Source organism: Ceratotherium simum, chromosome 25, assembly GCF_057802395.1.
Source record: "Ceratotherium simum simum isolate JZ-2026a chromosome 25, ASM5780239v1, whole genome shotgun sequence".
NCBI lineage: Eukaryota > Metazoa > Chordata > Mammalia > Perissodactyla > Rhinocerotidae > Ceratotherium > Ceratotherium simum.
In genome coordinates, this window is record NC_141924.1 from 6,666,040 (window position 1) to 6,683,873 (window position 17,834).

Consider the following 17,834-nt stretch of genomic DNA (forward strand, 5'->3'; position numbering starts at 1 on the left):
GAATTGAAGCACAGAAATAAACCCACACTTCTATGGACAGCTAATCTTCAACAAAGGAGCCAAGAACGTACAATGGAGAAAGGAAAGTCTCTTCAATAAATGGTTTTGGGAAAACTGGACAGCCACGTGCAAAAGAATGCAAGTAGACCATTACCATACACCATACACAAAAATTAACTCAATGGATTAAAGACTTGAATGTAAGACCTGAAACCACAAAACTCCTAGAAGAAAATATAGGCAGTACACCCTTTGACATCCGTCTTAGTGGCATCTTTTCGAATACCATGTCTATTCAGGCAAGGGAAACAAAATTAAAAATAAACAAATGAGACTACATCAGACTAAAGAGCTTCTGCACGGCAAAGGAAATCATGAACAAAACAAAAAGACAACCGACTGGGACAAAATATTTGCAAATCATATATCTGATGGGGGATTAACCTCCAAAATATATAAAGAACTCACACAACTCAACAACAACAAAAAAAACAAACAACCCCATCAAAAAATGGGCAGAGGAAATGAACAGACATTTTTCCGAAGAAGATATACAGATGGCCTATAGGCACAGGAAAAGATGTTCAATGTCACTAATTATTAGGGAAATGCAAATCAGTACTACAATGACATATCACCTTACACCTGTCAGAATGGCCATAATCACCAAGACAAAAAATAACGAATGTTGGAGAGAATGTGGAGAAAATGGAATCCTCATACCCTGCTGGTGGGAATGCAAACTGGTGTAGCCACCATGGAAAACAGTATGGAGAGTCCTCAAAAAATTAAAGATAGAAATACTGTACGATCCAGCTATCTCACTACTGGGTATTTATCCAAAGAACATGAAATCAAAAATTTAAAGAGATTTATGCACCCCTATGTTCATTGCAGCATTATTCACAATAGCCAGAAGTGGAAGCAACCCAAGTGCCCATCAACTGATGAATGGATAAAAAAGATGTGGTGTATGTGTACAATGGAATATTAGCCATAAAAAAGACAAAATCATCCCATTTGCAACAACATGGATGGACCTTGAGGGTATTATGTTAAGCGAAATAAGTCAGACAGAGAAAGACAAACACCATATGATTTTACTCATATGTGGAAGATAAACAAATTCATGGATAAAGAGAACAGATTAGTGGTTACCGGAGGGGAAGGGAGTTTGAGGGGTAAGGGGTAAAGGGGCACATGTGTATGGTGATGGATAAAAATTAGACTATTGGTGGTGAGCACGATGCAGTCTATACGGAAACTGATAGATAATAATGTACCTCTGAAACTACACAGTGTTATAAACCAATATGACCTCAATAAAATAATTGAAAAAAAAATTCTCCCAAATCCTAGTTGGTTAAAGCTCCTCCACCCATGCCTCCTGGGCCACACCTGGATCTGGAGCCTCCTCTGGGGAAGGAGTAGAAGTCCGCCTGCCGACCCCAGTTTCTAGTGGTGTGGATAGCTGAGGGGCTGGGCGCCTGCTGCTCTAAGCTGCCAGATAGGGCTCTGCCAGAAGCAGGACATGGGTCGGCCACCAAAGAGAGTGTGGCTTGGTTTCTGATGCCTTTTGCAGAAATGTGAAGGGGGCCACATCAAGCTGGCTTCTGCCTGACCCCTGTGGGGGGTGGTCACAATGCCTGCCTTCTCTATTGGAGAGACCGCCTTTCAAACACAGCTGTTTCAGGCAGAGGAGGAGGTGATCATAAATCCAGTGAGGTTTGGAAGAAAGCATATCCAATCTGAATTTCAAGTAAAGTAGAAATTTGTAGAAATTAGTAAAGCAAAATTTGTAGAAAGTAGTAAAGCAAAACTTGGGTTTCTCAAACCCGAACATTCCGTGCTCCCAGAGGTCAGGGACTGGGTCTTATTCACCTCTCTGTGCTCAGCCAGTCTCCAGGGAGGTGCTTTGAGGACCCCTATTCAGGTCCTCTGATAGACCACCTTGCATTTGTCACTCGCTCCAGCATTCTCAAAACACTTACGCGAGCATTCCCTCTCAAATCTGGGTTGGCCTTCTTTCTCGATTCCTAGCCTCAGTGGGACGCTATCTGTATGTTCAGAATAAATGGGCTGTGGCACAGCCAGACCAGGCAGACCCCCACTCATTTGGTCCCTCCAGAGCCACAACAGTCTAATTTATGGTCTAATTTAATTGCAAGCTTTGGATCAGTTAAGCACCAGAGTTGAACTGTACCTTTGATTCTACAAGGCCATGACCATATCAGGAAGCCAAGAGTTGGCCCAAGAAGTCATTGTCCCAAATAAGTCTTGCAGAGAAAATCCAAAATACAGACAGCACTAGTATCCTGATTATCATCATCATATACCTTTGTGTCTAACTTGTAGGTTCCAGCTTTAGATGCCCCATTTGGTTGGAAGAATCTTAACCTTCAACATTCATCATATGTGAAGGAGAACGTGTGCCAGGCAGCAGGCCAGCCCTGGGGCCCAGGTGGGCGGGAGGACAGGAATCACACTGACAGTGCCCTTCGGGGTGACTCATGCTCCAGCACAAATGGTTGTGACCATTCGTGAGCAAGCCAGAAAGGGCCATCTCTTGGCTTTTACCGAGGCCTGAATTTGAATGGTCCATGCTGAGAGGTTAAGAGGAATAAGCAAGTCACCTACCTAAAGGTTGCACCTGGCCAGTTACTGTCATCTTCTTGTCACTCACAGTCAGATACCAGCACCCAAATGATGACTGACACGCACTGCTCCCATGCTGTGAACCAGGCACTGTTGTAAGCACTTTACGTAAATTAACTCAGCTAATCCTCCTAACAGCCCTTTAAGGTGTGGGGACCATCGTTATCCATATTGTATGGATGAGAAAACTGAAGCACAGAGACATTGAAGCATCTGTTCCCGGTCACACAGCTAGAAGGGCTGGAGCTGGGATTAGAGTTCCAATCAGCACCAGGCCCGTGCTCGCAGCTTCCCACCTGTAAACGGGAACCGTCTTCGTGTCCACCCCATAGGATTGTTACTTGGATTAAATGAGTTAATGCAGAAAGAGCTTTGCATGGTACCCAACATAGCAAACGCCAAATGTTTGCATTCATTATTATTTTTTATTCTAGCCTCCTCTAGTGAGTGCATGTCTAATGTTTAATGTTTAGTAATGATGTGATTATATGGTGTGGAGTTTATTTGGGTGGAAGAATTTAACAGGTTCGTAAATGACTTCAGGCATGAGTTTATTGAATCATTAAAGGGTCAAAGGGGTGGCTTAAATCTTTTCTTTATTTCCCTGCATTTTATGGCAATTTCATGCCACCGAACGATTTGTGAATTGGGTGTTTGCAAAGGTGTCCGGATAGATCCTTTGTGAATGTCGAGAGCCGTATGACAGAAGTGAGCTCAGAGAGCCAGAGGAGGAGGAGGAGGACTAACTGCTTGGTTGGGGGCTAAGACGGGCACAGCTTCTGGTGAGCTGCACCAAGTCTAGATATCAGGAGATGGGGCTTCCTGGGCATAGGGATCCGCGTGTGCAGAGACCCAGGTTGGGGGAAGCCCCACACAGGCATGACTAAAGCATGGGTTGAAGCAAAGGGGAGAGAGCGGGGGTGGTGGGGTGAGGCTGGATGGCCAAGGGCTCTGGGAGGCAGGCTGAGGGGCAGGGCTGTGAGGGTGGTCTCCTCCCTGCTTGCCTCGGTGGGCGTCTTGAAGCTGGCTCCTCCAGGGTGGGGTTGGTCTACCATCCACTGCTCTATCCCCAGTGCCTGGGACAGCGCCTGACACACAGTAGGTGGGTGCTCCATCAATATTTATGAGTTACACATCCTATTTTTGGTAGGCTCCTGTGCGCTCGTGCGTGTGGTAGACAGGCAGCTGGAATCATGACAGAATGGGAGGAGCAGAGCTCTAAAGTCAGACCGTCTTGAGCTCTGTCATCAGCTTGCAGGGAAGTAGCCTGGGGACCCCAGGCAAGTGCTGGCCTTTTGGAGCCAAGTCCACTTACTTTCTAAACAGCAGGGAGAACCACAGCTGCCTAGAGGGTGATGTGAGGATTAGAGAAGCTTCTGTAACACCCAGCCCAGCGCCTGGGTGAAGGAGATGCAGTGAGGGATGGCCGCCAGTACTGGGTCTCAGTGTCACCAGTACTGGGTCTCAGTGTCACCAATACTAGGTCTCAGTAAGCCTTGGTTCAATTGACTTGAAGCTTGACTTCATTGTAGCCTTTCCAAAGGAGGTTCTGGAATCTTCGGATTCACCCTCATGCATTGCCCAGAAAGAATCCTTGCATGGTAAGAGATCCCAGGTCTAGGCCGTGCCACCAGGACACCGGGAATTGTGCCTGGAATTCTGGTGTAACCCCCTCACTTCTGCAAACAGCATACTGGATTATTGATGCCAACCCATCAGTCACTAAGATCTTGAGAGCTCCTGACAGACGAGAGTCTACCCCTGGGCGTGTGCGCAGGCCTCACGGAGCTGCACGGGTCGGCTTCCTGACCCGGTGGTGGGGGCCTGAGCAGTGTGCTTACGCTCTGCTTCCACTTTATTTTCATCTGGATTTTTTAATATTTTATCTTTTTCTTTTTTTGACAGGCAGTTTTGCTGCTGTTGTTATTTTTAGCATTCATTTATTCACTGTAAATACAAATGAAGATACAGTACAATTAATTTCTTTGCTAATCAAAATATTTGATCAAATGAAGCAATTTTTCAATTCTTAGAAGTAATTACACTGTTCTTTAAAATGAAGTGGAAGGATTCTTTACTGAGTATTTCTAATTAGGAGTTTTTGCTACCTGCTGTGTTCTTATTCTGTATGAAGCTTTCAGGATTTTTTTTTCTTCCTGTAAGAAATCATGGGAAAAACTATATAACTGTCTCCCTGCGTATTCAGAACAAAACTTAGTAGAAGAATTATGTGCTCTGATTAGCTAATTATAATGTTCATGACAGTTAAATTAATGTACCGACATATTTCTAATATGACAGCTGGAATGGACCTTGCTAAATCACGTTGTCTAACCTATTGCTCCCAGCCAGGTGACGGCCGCCTTGAACACCCACAGGAGCAGTGTCACAAAGTCTCCTTTCAGTGTGCCCATTGTCAAGGAATGCTGATGGCCAAAGGGTCATCCATGCTGAAGAGCCTACTTCTTTTCTCTGTACTCTGAGCTCATTCCCTTTTATTTCTTACTAACTATAAATTCAGGATGGTATCAGTCAGCTATTGCTGCGTAACAAACCCTCCACAGCAATAAGCATTTATCTGGCTTTTGCATCTGTAGGGTGGCTGATCTAGGCTGGGTCAGCTCTGGGGGCTTGACTGGGACATCTCTGCTCCACATGTCTCTCACCGTCCCCTTGGACCAGTGCTGTAGCCAGGGCGTGTTCTTCTTAAGGCGGCGCCACAGGCAAAGGGGGCCTGCCCAATCACGCAAATGCTTTTTAATCTTTGGTCACATTATACTTGCTAACATTCCCTTGGCCAAAACCTGTCGTATGGCTGAATCTAAAGCCAAGGGATAGGGAAATATTCTCAGCCTCTCCAATGGGAGGGACCCCAAATTCACATGGCAAAGGATGTGGAAACAGGGAGAGTTGAAGAAATGGGGCCAGGAATGCAGTGTACCACAAGAAAACAAATATATGTGCACACCTCCATTTCCAACTCTACTGGGTTGCAGTCGTGCATCACTTGACGATGGGGGTGCGTTCTGAGAAATGCGTTGTTAGGCAATTTCGTCATTGTGCGAACTTCATAGAGTGTACTTACACAAACCTAGATGGTCTAGCCTACCACACACATAGGCAGCACGGTACTAATCTAATGGGACCACCGTTGTATATGCAGTCCATCGTTGACTGAAGTGTTGTTATGTGGCACAGGACTGTGTCTGACAATTCAACCCACCCCTTCCCTGTTATGTTCTCTCTTCCTCATTATCTAGAGAAGTCATTTAGGATGTGATTTAGTGGAAAATTGATTTTATAAGTCAGCCGAGAACATGGCTGGGCGTAACTTATTGACAGGATACTAGAAGGTCTTTTCTGGAATCATTCCTCGAGTAGAGCTGTTGAAGCAAGAGTTCAATACAACTGTGAATACAAACGAACAAAACTCCAGGTTCAGTTAACCGTTCTGGAGCATGTCTGCCCTGTGTAGCTGACTCTTGCAATCGGCTTAACTCTCTCCTCAGGCCCTGGCTCCCTCCCCTTGGTTTGGGTTGGCTCAGAAGCTTCTCACTTGGAGCTTCCCGGCCACTTCCCATGTGAGTTCCCTGCAGCAGAGACAGGGTTAATTGGCCCTTATGACACACGGGTTGGTACAGCGCCTCCTGCAGTGGACGGGGTGCTCCCCGAGTACGTCTGCTTCCTCCTGGAGTGATTCTTGCAGGGCTGTTCTCTTCGGTTGCTGTGACTGTCGCTCCTTTACAGATGGAGAACCTGCTCCCAGAGAAGTGAAGTGACTTACTTGAGGTCACCAGCTAGAAGATGGCAGGGCAGGGCTCTAGCCTGGCCATCCTGAATCTGAGCCCATGGCTCCACCTCCGACACCCCTGCCCCCCAGGGCTCGAGGCAGCGGTCAGGAGACCAGGGTTCTGTGGAATGCCCACTGTGTCCCTGGCTCCTGCCCAGCTCCTGGGGTGCGTGACCACATCTCAGGCCTGGCGTCCGCCTCAGTGCCTCCACCTCCTTGGCAGAGTGTCTTGACCTGCAGACAATAGCATGTGCCAGAATGCCTCTGTCCCCTGACTACTCACGACAGAGACGGTGTTAGCCCAGGTCTGTCCGACCTCTTGACTCAGGCAAAAATGTCTGTAAAAATAATCAGCAGCCGCAGCAAGAATGGCGGCCCATGTTTGCTGGGCATTGGGCCAAGCACTGTGCGGTGTCGTTTTGTTGAACTCCCAGGCCCGTTCTTGGAGACGGTTCCGTTTGTATCCCCGTGAGGAAGAGGAGGCAGAAGAGGGTGTATGTCTTGCCCACGGTTGCAGAAAGAGGCAGAGCTAAGCTCCATTCAGCTCTGACCAACCCCAAAGCCCTCGGGTGACAGGGGCCTGTCCTTGGCAGAGTTCTGCGGCGTCCCACGCGGGTGGTACATGGATTGGTGGTGCCACTCCCCCCGGCTCTGCTCCCGCTGCCAGGCCACATCTGCCCTTCTTCATGTGTGGTGTGAGGCGCTGAATGATGGTGGGTCTGGCCTGAGCTGCCAGAGGACAGGCCGTGGGCTAGGGAGCCCAGCACTGTGTCTGCAGGGCTGTCCCCAGTTTGTCAGTCAGCACTGTACACTGGGAGAAACCCTAGTCGGAGTGGAAGACTGTATCAGAGACATGAGGCCACAGCAGGGAGAGGAGCCCTGAAGCTGGGGCAAAGGGGGTGGGCTCAACCTGAGTTCTGCACAGGCCGGGGCTCACCTCCCTCTGACCCCCCACTCATTGGGGCAGCCCCTTGGGTGAGTCCACACCGTGACAGGATTCAGAACCACAGGTTTACACTCTGAAGCTGTGACTTGCTTTTTCCTAAAGAGAAATATGGGTATATCTGAAACTGAGAAGCTCTCCATAAAAGTGGGGTGTTATTAGGAGGTTGTTTGATGATTGTTTACTTCGTGTATCAGGATATTATTTCTTTTATATATTTTGCCAACATTATGTAGTCACAAAGGGGGCCAGGAATTTTCTTTTTGGCAGTGGTGGTCTGTATTTCTCTGCGACATCAGGGGCATCAATTGTTCGATAAAACAAGGTTCCGTGAATACCCTTCAATAAATGAGAGAAAATTCCTTCAAAACTTGTAAATCATTTTCTAATTAGGTCCGACCTATAGTGCATAAGATTCCACTATTTTTTATTTTTGCATTTAAAGAGTAACCAGAACAGCTGTGCGCACGGTTGTCCGATGGGGAGGGGGCACGGAGGATGCAGGCCCCGCCGTTCCTGTTCGGACAGTCGTGTGGAGGAACGTGGACTCTGGTGACTCGTCCCTTCCCCCCAGTTCTTCTCCTCATATCGCAGCTGTAATTCCTGTCCTGGGGGTGCCTTTTATGTAAAGAAAAGTTAGTATTGGGAAAGTGACATTTGCATCTCAAGGTAGTGGTGTCTTTTCTTATTAGGAGAAACATTTCTTCTAGTTATAGAAAAAGCACTATTTTTTCCCCATTCGGATATAACGATCACGTGAGAAGTGCCAGGGCCACAAAAGCGCCAGACCAGGAGCCATCTGTTCCTCCCTGGCGTCTCTAGTCACTCGGAGTGAGGCTGGCGGTGGCTGAGTGGCTTTGCTAAAAAGCAGGATAGGAACCAGAACGGGGGCGCCTCACAGATTCCGAGCCTCAATGCCCTTATGGCAGAGCCGGGGAGCTCTGCCCTCCTGAGGCCAGTGGCTTCTCTGGGTGGCACGGGGTGGGGAGCAGTGTGGCTGCGTCCACGGGGCCTGGGGACCCTCGAGTCTATGCTTCGTCTCTTGTGCACCAAGGTGATGGCAGTGATGCCTCCGGGGGGTGGGGTTATTGGTGATCTTTATTTTTCCTTTGTGCCTTTTTCGTAGTTTCTAAGTTTTCTACATGAACGTGCAATAATTACTTTGCAAGCAAAGAAAGAATATCTCCAACGGGCAGCAGCATCACCTTCAGAAGTTTAGTCCAGCCACGCAGGTGCGCTGCTTCTGTTTCTCCTGGTGTCAGTCCCCTTGCCTCCGCCGTCCTGGCCCCAGTGAGGGTGGGGAGGCCTCTCTGCAGCCTGGGCTCTGGCCTCGGCTCTGGGCACGTGGAGAAGAGCGCTGAGTTTGCAGGCAGGCCACCAGGCATGGAATGGAGCGCCGCTCTTTGTCGGCCCCCTGACTCCCGGCGTTTCTCAGGCCCCCACCTTCACATCCGTCAGCCTGCTGAGCAAGGACGGTATCACCCCGCGCTGGGGTTTCAGTCCATTTGCCCCGCACTTCCCTCGCCTCCCACAGCAGTGGTTTCCTCCTCAGGAAGGCTGTTTCCGGTCAGTTGTCTCCAGAGCACAGGGCCCTGCTCCCCAGAGCACAGTCACAGTTACAATCTCTGCTCACCTGTGAGACTTGCCCTCATCTCTCTCCTCCCCCAAGAGACCCCACCTGGGCAGAGGCTTTATTTAAGGATGACGTCTTACCTCCCCCTCCGCGGTATCTAGAAAAGTGCCTGGCACACCACTGATGTTCCACGGGTGTTTGTGAGTGACTCAATACAGTAATCTCAGGCATGGATTGTGTGTTCATCCTCTGTGAGTGCACTGCATGCGTGTGTCACATGCCCGGCACAGGTGCTCACCCGCCCCCTCGGGGCTCTGGGATCCAGTGTGACCCAGGTGTTACTCAGGTCCCTGCACAGGTGGAGATCAGGGGCCAGATTCACACCCAGGGCTGTCACACCAAGCAGGGCTCCCAGACCAGCCTCTCCTCAGCATCCCGCGCATCCAGACAACCCCACCCTTGGCCCTGACGCTCACCCTCAAGGAAGCGAGACTCTCATCTTGGGAGCCCCAGTCACCCGCCTGCCTCTGCCCTTGCTCACTCCTCCATTAAGAACAAGCGTTAATACTAGTGTGTGTGTATATATGTGCGCGCGTGGGTGTGTGTGACCATCTGGACCATTTTGTGGTCCTTTTCCACTTAGTGCATCACAAGCATTTGACCATATTATTAGATTACTCTTTGAAACATTCTAAATAGCTGCATTATAATCCGTCTTATAGAGATGTCATATTTTATTTAACCATTCTCCTAATGTTAGACATCCAAATTGTTGCCCATTTTTTATTTTTTTGTAAATTTTGTAGATAATCCTGTATTGATCATAATTCCATGAGCTCACATTGTTTTTCTTTAAGGAGCGTCCTGAGAGGAGAGGTACTACGTCAAAGGATAGGACCTGTTTATGGCTCCAGACACCTTATTCTGCCTTTTCCAGCATTGATATTATCAATCAAAAATTTTGCCACTGTCTTAGAAGAAAAAAGCAGAATCTTGTTTTCATTTCCGTTTCTTTGCATCATGACAAGGGTCAGAGCTTTTTAACAGTAGATCCAGGGCCGCTGCCCAGAGCAGAGCACGAGGATCCTGCCACCTCATTCACTTTATTGGTTGTGTCATTTTCACTATAAAAACGTATTGTTTCTTCGTGCTTTCTTTGAAGAAATATCAAGACCCCTCTGTGCACCAGGTTCTGTTCCAAGCACTTGGAGATTCAGCAGTGACCAAAAGACCAGAGCTGTTGCCTTCATGAAGTTTATTTCCTGTTAGCATGAGAAAGACAGTTAAGAGGTAAATATGTGGTGGATGAGAGAGCAGTCAGTGCGATGGAACACAAGCAGGGAAAGGGGAGAGGGAATGTGGAAAGGGGCCCAGGAGTATTATAAACCCTGAAGGACGTGCGAGAACAGCCAGTGCAAAGGCCCTGTGGCAGGGCCACGCTTGCTGTGTATGAAGCAAAGCAGGAGGCCTGGTCACTCTGAGCAGTGAGCAAGGAGGAGAGTCACAGCAGTGAGGTCAGAGAGTGTTGGGCGCGGGCTGGTGAGCCATTGTGAAGCTCTGCCCATTACTCTGAGCCACATGTGAAGCCATTTGAGAGTTTTGCTTGATCTGATATGTACTTTAAAAAGACCGTCCTCATGGCTTTTTGATTATGGCTCTGCCCTCGCTTATCCCTCCATCCAGAGAACACGTGTGTGTGTGTACTTTAAAAAGATCATCTTCAGAGGAAAATGATGGAGGGCAGAAGCAAGGAGACTGTTGCAGGAATCCGTGCAAGAGATGATGGTGGCCTGGACCAGGAGGTGAGGATGGGGTGGTCAACTTCCAGATACGTACTGAAAGCAGAGCCATTGGGATTGCTGGGTGTTTGGATGTGGGTGATAGAAAGATATGTCACAGATGGCTCCAGGCTTAAGCTACTGGAAGGACAGTTTCTGGAAAGACAGAGGACAATGTTTTGAAGTTGATGATTTGGGAGAGAAGAAGGAATTTTCCTTTATGAACCTTGGATATTCTCTCTTGCTTAGAGGGCTACTCTTACCAAAGGTGATCTTTGAGTCAGCCGTACCCTTCTCTACTTCTCTATAATGCTGTAACAAACAGGCCTTGTGATGTAATGGCTCGGCCCCAGGACAGGCTTACTTCCCACCCACTCACAGTCTGAGTAGGTGTCTACTGGTTTATTTGTATCCTTCTAGACCTAGCTATACTATTCTGATTATATCAAGTTTAGGACATTTTATCTGGTGGGTCAAAAACTTGGTTGCTAGCCTTTTCCAAAAATTTCATGGCAATTTTCACATATTCATTTTTCTATCAACTTTAATATCAATGTCTAACGATTCCCCCAAATATCCATTGAGATTTTTATTGGAATTTTATTAAATTTATTTATAATTTGAGAAGTATTTTATCTTTTGAAATGAAGTCTTCACATCCAGGAACATAGTATGTGTCTCTTTTATTCCAATCTTGTTTTAATAACATTCAATAGAATATGGTATAGCTTTCTTTGTATAGGTCTTACGCCTTTCATGTGAAATTTATCTCAAGGTATTCAATAGCTTTGTCATTAATGTGAATGTGGATTTTTTTCACAATACAATTTCTAACTAGTTATAATTACTGTAAAAAATATGATATTCCTTTTTTGTATTTTTGGCTTGAATCCAGCCACTTTCCTAATTGTCTTGAGATTTTCTAGATGTACAATCATATCCACAAGTAATGATAAATCTTGTTTTTCAACATTTGTACTGTTTATTTCATCTTCTTGTCTTATTTCAAAAGCTGGAGCCTCTAAGAACGTGAACAGCAGAACTGTCAGTGAGCATGCCCGTTTGTTTCTGACTTTAATGAAAATGCTTTAATATTTCACCCATTTAATGCATTTGCAGATAGCTTCTGGTTAATATGCTCATGTTTGAGATGGTCATTTTATTTCTATATAGTTTGTTCATCCTACTCTATTCTGTACCATTTTTATCAGGAATGGTTGCTGAATTTTGTTAAATGTCTTTTTGCCATCTGTTGATATGTGACGCTTGCTAATGTAAGAAATTGAAAGATTTGCTAATTCTTGAAGGATTCTTATACTTGAAGTAAACCCTAGTTGATTTTGGTGTGTCCTTTTTAAATATGGTGCTATATATTCCTAATGGGTTTCTTTTTATTTTTTTAAATGTCTTTGCATTTATGTCTATAAATTAGATTGGTTCATTTTTTTCGAGTGTTTATCATGTTTTCGTGGTAGGGTGATATACATTGAATTGGAACACTATGTATCCCTTTTTGTGTTCTGAAATAATTTGACTAATGTAAAAATTATCTACTTCTTAAAAGTTAGATACAGCTTACCCTTAAAATCTTCTGGGCTTGACACCTTTTTAATGATAGACGGTAGATCTTTTAACAGCTTTGTGCATTTCTTTTGTGGTTACCTGTCTATTCAGACTTTTCTATTACTTAAGTTAAATGTAGTAATCTATATTCTGCTAGAAAACAATTCAATTTCCTCTGGAATTTAAAGCATATTAACCTAAGGTTGCACATACTCCTTTGTTAGAGTTCTTCCATATCTGTTGTTAGAATAATGGTATTTCCAATTTGTTTTGTGTTTTAACACTTTCAAGGAGGACTCACATCCACCATCTCCTGTGAGACTTCATTCCTCCTGGCTGGATGAGGCCACTGAGGGGGAAGGTGGTTGATGCGCAGGTCACACAGCCCGTTGGAGGCAGAGTCTGGACTCAGACGCAGGACTCCCGCCTTCCCTCTCTGGACATGTCCACCTGTGGTCTTTCCAGTTATGTTCACCTGGGAGCCTGTCCTCCTCAAGCCCCAAAGGTGTGACAAATGTGAGGATGGACTTTGAGCATGACACTACATCCAGAAAAGGTTCCTCTACTCTCTGAGTACCGACATCCCTTGGAGTGTTTAGAGAAGTGCTTGTGTACTTAGATGTGGGAGGTGCGTTTTCAACTGTTGGAAAATGTATAAGATGCGTCACCAATATCACTTTATTTTCTAGAATGAAAAAAGAAAGGCATTCATTTACTTTGCAAATGGCTCCAAATGGACATATTTAAAAGCTTTGGGCGGTCGAGGATGCAATGGGATGTGGTTTGACTGTTAGTGTGTGTATTCACATTCTTGAGGATATTCCCAGCAGCATCCTGTGTTTGATACAATTTTATAAAGTATCATTATGAAGACTTGTCTGTCCTAAAGGACAGTAACATGTAATACATATGTTGCTGTGGAACTGCTGAAAATGCATCATGACCAAGTTTTAATACTAGTTGGGGGATTCGATGTGATAATCTGGTAAAGGTCTTAGCACCTGCTGGCGCTTTGTAAGAGCTGTTATATAGCTAAGAGTCACAACGGGTTCTGATGTGGTGAAACCCAGGGTATCTCAGAGTACAACCTGGTATAGGGACAGCTGTAATGTATTGTCACCCCTGGGTTCTCACGGAGCCCAGTCTCCCCTCCCCTCCCACAGCCACACCCCTTCCTCAGACTTCAGGAGCCGATCTGTTGAGGCAGCAGCCACAGGTCCAGCTTCCGGGCCTTTCTCTAACTGCAGCAAGTACGTGCAGGCCAGGGCTGCTTCCCTGGCCCTGCCCACTCCCCTCGCAGGAGGCTCAGGACTCAGCTGCCCCCACTGCTTTGCCCTTGGAGGTCCTGTCTCCCAAACCTGACTTCCTTGTGAAGCCCAGTCCCCCCAGTGCCCGCTCCTGATGGTTCCAGGATAAACGCAGAGACCCTTGTCATCTTGGGCATCTGTTGATGAGCTCTAAGTAACTGCTCCTTGCCTGCTACTCCCGTTGTCCCGTCTGTCCACCAGAGTGATCATCAGCAGAAGCTGACCGTGGGCGCAGTCCTCCGCAGGCCCCTCCCAGCTCACCTTGCACAAGCCCTCTTGCCAGCACATAAGCCCAAACCTGCATTAAGAAGATCCTTCTGTTGCCTCTCTTTCCTCTTAGCCCATTCCTCCTCCTTCCAGAAAGCTGTCCCTGAGCCCAGGCTGGGGCTGTCCCTCTCCAGGCTCCCAGAACCATGGACAGCGTCACGGGGCCGTAAAGCGCCTCACAACACCCAGGTGTCCCTGCCCGAGGAGAGGCTAGGACGCTAGCCCAGGCCAGTGGACCTGCTCCATTGCCCCCCACAGCTTCCAAACGCGTGAATTCTGCACTCCCCAGGATTAAATCCCCCTGGGTCTCAAAAAGTTTCAGACTTAAGGGAACACTTAGCCAACAGTGGTGCTGCAGCATAATGTAATAACAGTCATCAAAACTGCCTCCCAAATTCTAACTGCCGGGAGTATAAGTCAATTGAACTGATGTCTGGAAATGAGAGCCGTGGGGGTACCGTCCCTGTTGACTCCCTCACCACTCGGAGCAGGCACTCTTCATGTGCTTGTTAAATGAACCAAAAAACAGACAGTGGGCGAATGGATGAGAGGCGAAGGAGCGCCCTCCCCAGGGCCTGGCTCAGCACATGACCCTGCCCGGTGGGACTCACTTGCTTTTGCTCCTTCTTCCTGGCAGGTCAGCCCAGGCTTCCACTTCAGCTACATCTGAGCCTGAGGTTGGGTCCTGTTTAGACCTGCGTCTGGGTCGCATGTGTCTCCTGGCTTATCTTTCTCACTAAGCCGGGCCTCCCGGGACCTGCCATGGGTGATGGGCCCAGAGCCAAGAGATGATTTATTATTTATTAAATGGATCCTTTTTCCATTCTGTTTTGCCCAGACTGCTGCTGAGTGGGCTGAGAAAATGCCCAAAGGCCCGTCTCCCCGGTCTCCCAAGGAAATGGCGAACCAGGAGATCCTAGCACGACTCCACGAGGCAGTGACTTCCCATTACCACGCCATCGCCCAGGAGTTTGAGAACTTCGACACCATGAAAACGAACACCGCCTCCAGGGACGAGTTCAGGGCCATCTGTACTCGCCACGTTCAGATTCTGACGGATGAACAAGTAAGACGTGCATTTGCTTTATCATTGTAAGCAATGTCGAATGGGTGTCAGGCCGGCCATTCCCCAGAGTGTAAAGAGTAAGACTAGTCTCTACTTTAAAAATACTTGAAAGTTTTTTGGGGTTTTTGTTGTTGTTGTTTTGTTCTAAATCTTACTGAAAACTTGAAGGAGGCTTCTGTTTGTCTAACGGGTGTGAATTGCACCATTTCAATCAGGGTGCAAATAATGTCACTTTTATTTTTAAAACCAAATTAAACTTGGCTCCAGCTACCACTCTGCTTCCTTCTTCCCTGGAGCGTTCCTGGGCCTGTGTGATCCAAAGAGGTGGCCAGTGTCTGCCCTCACCTGAGCCGGGGTGGGCAGCCTGTGCGTTGCCCTGCCCCTCCCACCACCCCCACCTCCCCTGCTCCCCTCCCTGGTTCTGTCCCACAGAGCATCAAAGCCAGTGAGGTCTCTGTTTGCAAGTTCTGATCTCCGTTACTATCAATGAATAGAAGCCTTTAAAATTAATACAGTTGCATTTATTATTCTATGGGGCCAACTTATAAAGGTTTTACTAGTAAAGATTTTTATTTCATCTAAATGAGTAAAATTTTACTCTAATTATAGATATAAATTCACGTCATGCTGGCATATCTGGCTTTCATAACAGAGAATTTGACTCTAATTGTCCACTAAGAAAGCTTCACCATTCCCAGCACATCAAGCCCCACCCCCCCAACAAAACAAGCCCTTATTTTTAAAGGCTACGTTCTAAAAATACGCAGACACATCTCAAATACAGTCTGCATCATCGAGAGCATCAAAATCTGGCATAAGTACCATGGTTTAAGTTGGGTGATGATTAGCAAAAATTGTGCTATATTTGGGAAGGATGCTTCTGGATACAGGAAGCAAGAACCCCAGAGATCCATATGTTTTCTCCTTGCGTGAGTTACTTAGCCAACGACCTTCTTGGTTGAATGGCACAGTGTCTGGTACAGTAAGACACAGAAGTAATTTGCACTCAACGTGTCCAGACCCCTCATGCCATTGGCTGGACAGTTCCAACCATGTTAAATAGCATTCAAGTACAGATTTCATGAACTTAACTCATCCTTAAAAAAAAAATCCGACCATCATGAATCTGAGGGGCCAGCTTTCTCGACTTGCAGAGCTCTGTAAGTAGGGGAAGTGCCACATCTCTTGAAACTTTTTGGTATAATTAACCTTTCAGAAAAGGGGAGCGACTTTCAGAGCAGATGGAGTTGGAAACTGATGGGTCTTTGTGGCTCTGCGTAAAGTGTGTTATAAAAGGCTCTCTGTTGGAACTGGGTCCACTGGGATATTGCTTAAGAAGATAGAGACCCACCGGGAGAGCCTCTCCTGGCGAGGCAATTTAGATCAGTCCGTAGTGATTGCGTGAGGACTTTGAATATGCAGCTATATTAGGGAAAGGAACCTTTAAATATTTCTGAAAATTTCAGATGTGGTATTTCTAAAACAGACACCTTAAGAAGTGAGAACAATGTAGGCAGAGAACCAAACAACCCTTCAGGCAGGCAGACCTGGGTTTCAACCCTGCTTCTGCACTTGTCCAGCTATGTGACCTTGGACAAGTTACTCGACCTCTCTGAGTTTCAGTGTCCTCCCCTATGAAATGGGAAGGCACGATACTCCCCAGGTCCTCCAAGTACCCTCCCCTCTGACCAGGTTGCAGTTCAGCCTTGCCTACCTTTGCTCGCTGCCGTCTCTGCCTGCTCCTGCCCCCTTGTATCTGGCCGTGCCAACTCCATCTCCTGGACTCCCTTCAAGCCCAGTGAAGTCTTTCCTGACCACACCTTTACCTGGCAGAGCTGGCCACGGCCCAGTTTGCCCTCCCCGCTCCACCTCGAGCTCTCCATCTTCTAGCCAAGCCCTTGGGACACTCTTGCATGTTCTTTGGCCAGAGCTGTCTGTCTTGGCTGTGTAGTGAGTACCAGAAGGCAGCGTGCATCCCCTCATTCACTTATTGGGGGGCCCCTGTGCACAAAGTGGTGATGTTAGTCCCAGGGGACCACAGCAGACCTGCTCCCTGCTTCCTCCGAGCTTGCATCCGGGGAGGGTAGAGAGAGGTTAAACACCAGTTGTACATTATTTATGTAATTACACACCACTCCTTGCTCTGAAGGGGCATGCAGCACACTGGGAGAACAAAACAGGGCCAGGCCCGGACCCAGCGGTCAGGGTGGTTTCCCTGAGGACGCGATGTTGGGATCATGGGAGTTGCCTCTGAGAAGACACAGGGGAGAGAGACGGCAATGCAGACAGAGGGAACATCCCAGAAGCGGGAGCAGCGAGCACACTGCATTAGATGGAGCTGCTGCCAGCCGGCCAGTGGGCACCACACCCTGCCACAGACCCAGACTGCCACCCAGACACACCCTGCCCTCGTGGGGTCCACGTTCTTTTAGGGAGAGACAGACAGTAAACCAAATAAGTGAGATATGTGGATGTGGATGGTGATAAACGCTATCAAGGCAAAACAAAGCAGGAAGGAGGGTAGTGATGGGGAACTGGGGAGGGAGCATGTGAGCAGGGCAGCCAGGGAAGGCTCCTGAGCAGGGGACATCTGAGTAAACACTTGGGTCAGGTGTCCCGCTGGGAGCAGAGGAGGTTGGATCGTGGATGTGTTTCAGGGTTGCAACCAACAGAATCTGCTGACGGATGTGGGTGGGAGAGAGAAAGGGGGGCGGAGGATGAGGAGCCAGAGGATGAGGAGCCGTGAACAGAGGCAGGTGTTAAGGGTGGGGTGGGGCGGTCAGGAGTTGGGTGCTCCCCTCATCTATTTGCCCACAGTCACGGCTTTTACCCCACCCCTACCTCTGCTTCACTTTTCTTTCTGCGAGAGTACATCTTCACCTGCTCTCTCAG

General features: G+C 47.5%; 1 protein-coding gene across 2 annotated transcripts in view; it reads left to right on the plus strand.

Moving 5' to 3' along the window:
• Nucleotides 1-17,834, plus strand: part of EFCAB6 (EF-hand calcium binding domain 6) — a 250,224-nt gene that overhangs the window by 214,202 nt on the left and 18,188 nt on the right. For both annotated transcript variants that reach the window (XM_087448778.1, XM_087448779.1), the window contains one exon: nucleotides 14,715-14,942. In XM_087448778.1, the coding sequence (XP_087304904.1) occupies nucleotides 14,715-14,942 (228 nt within the window). The remainder of the gene's footprint in view (nucleotides 1-14,714; nucleotides 14,943-17,834) is intronic.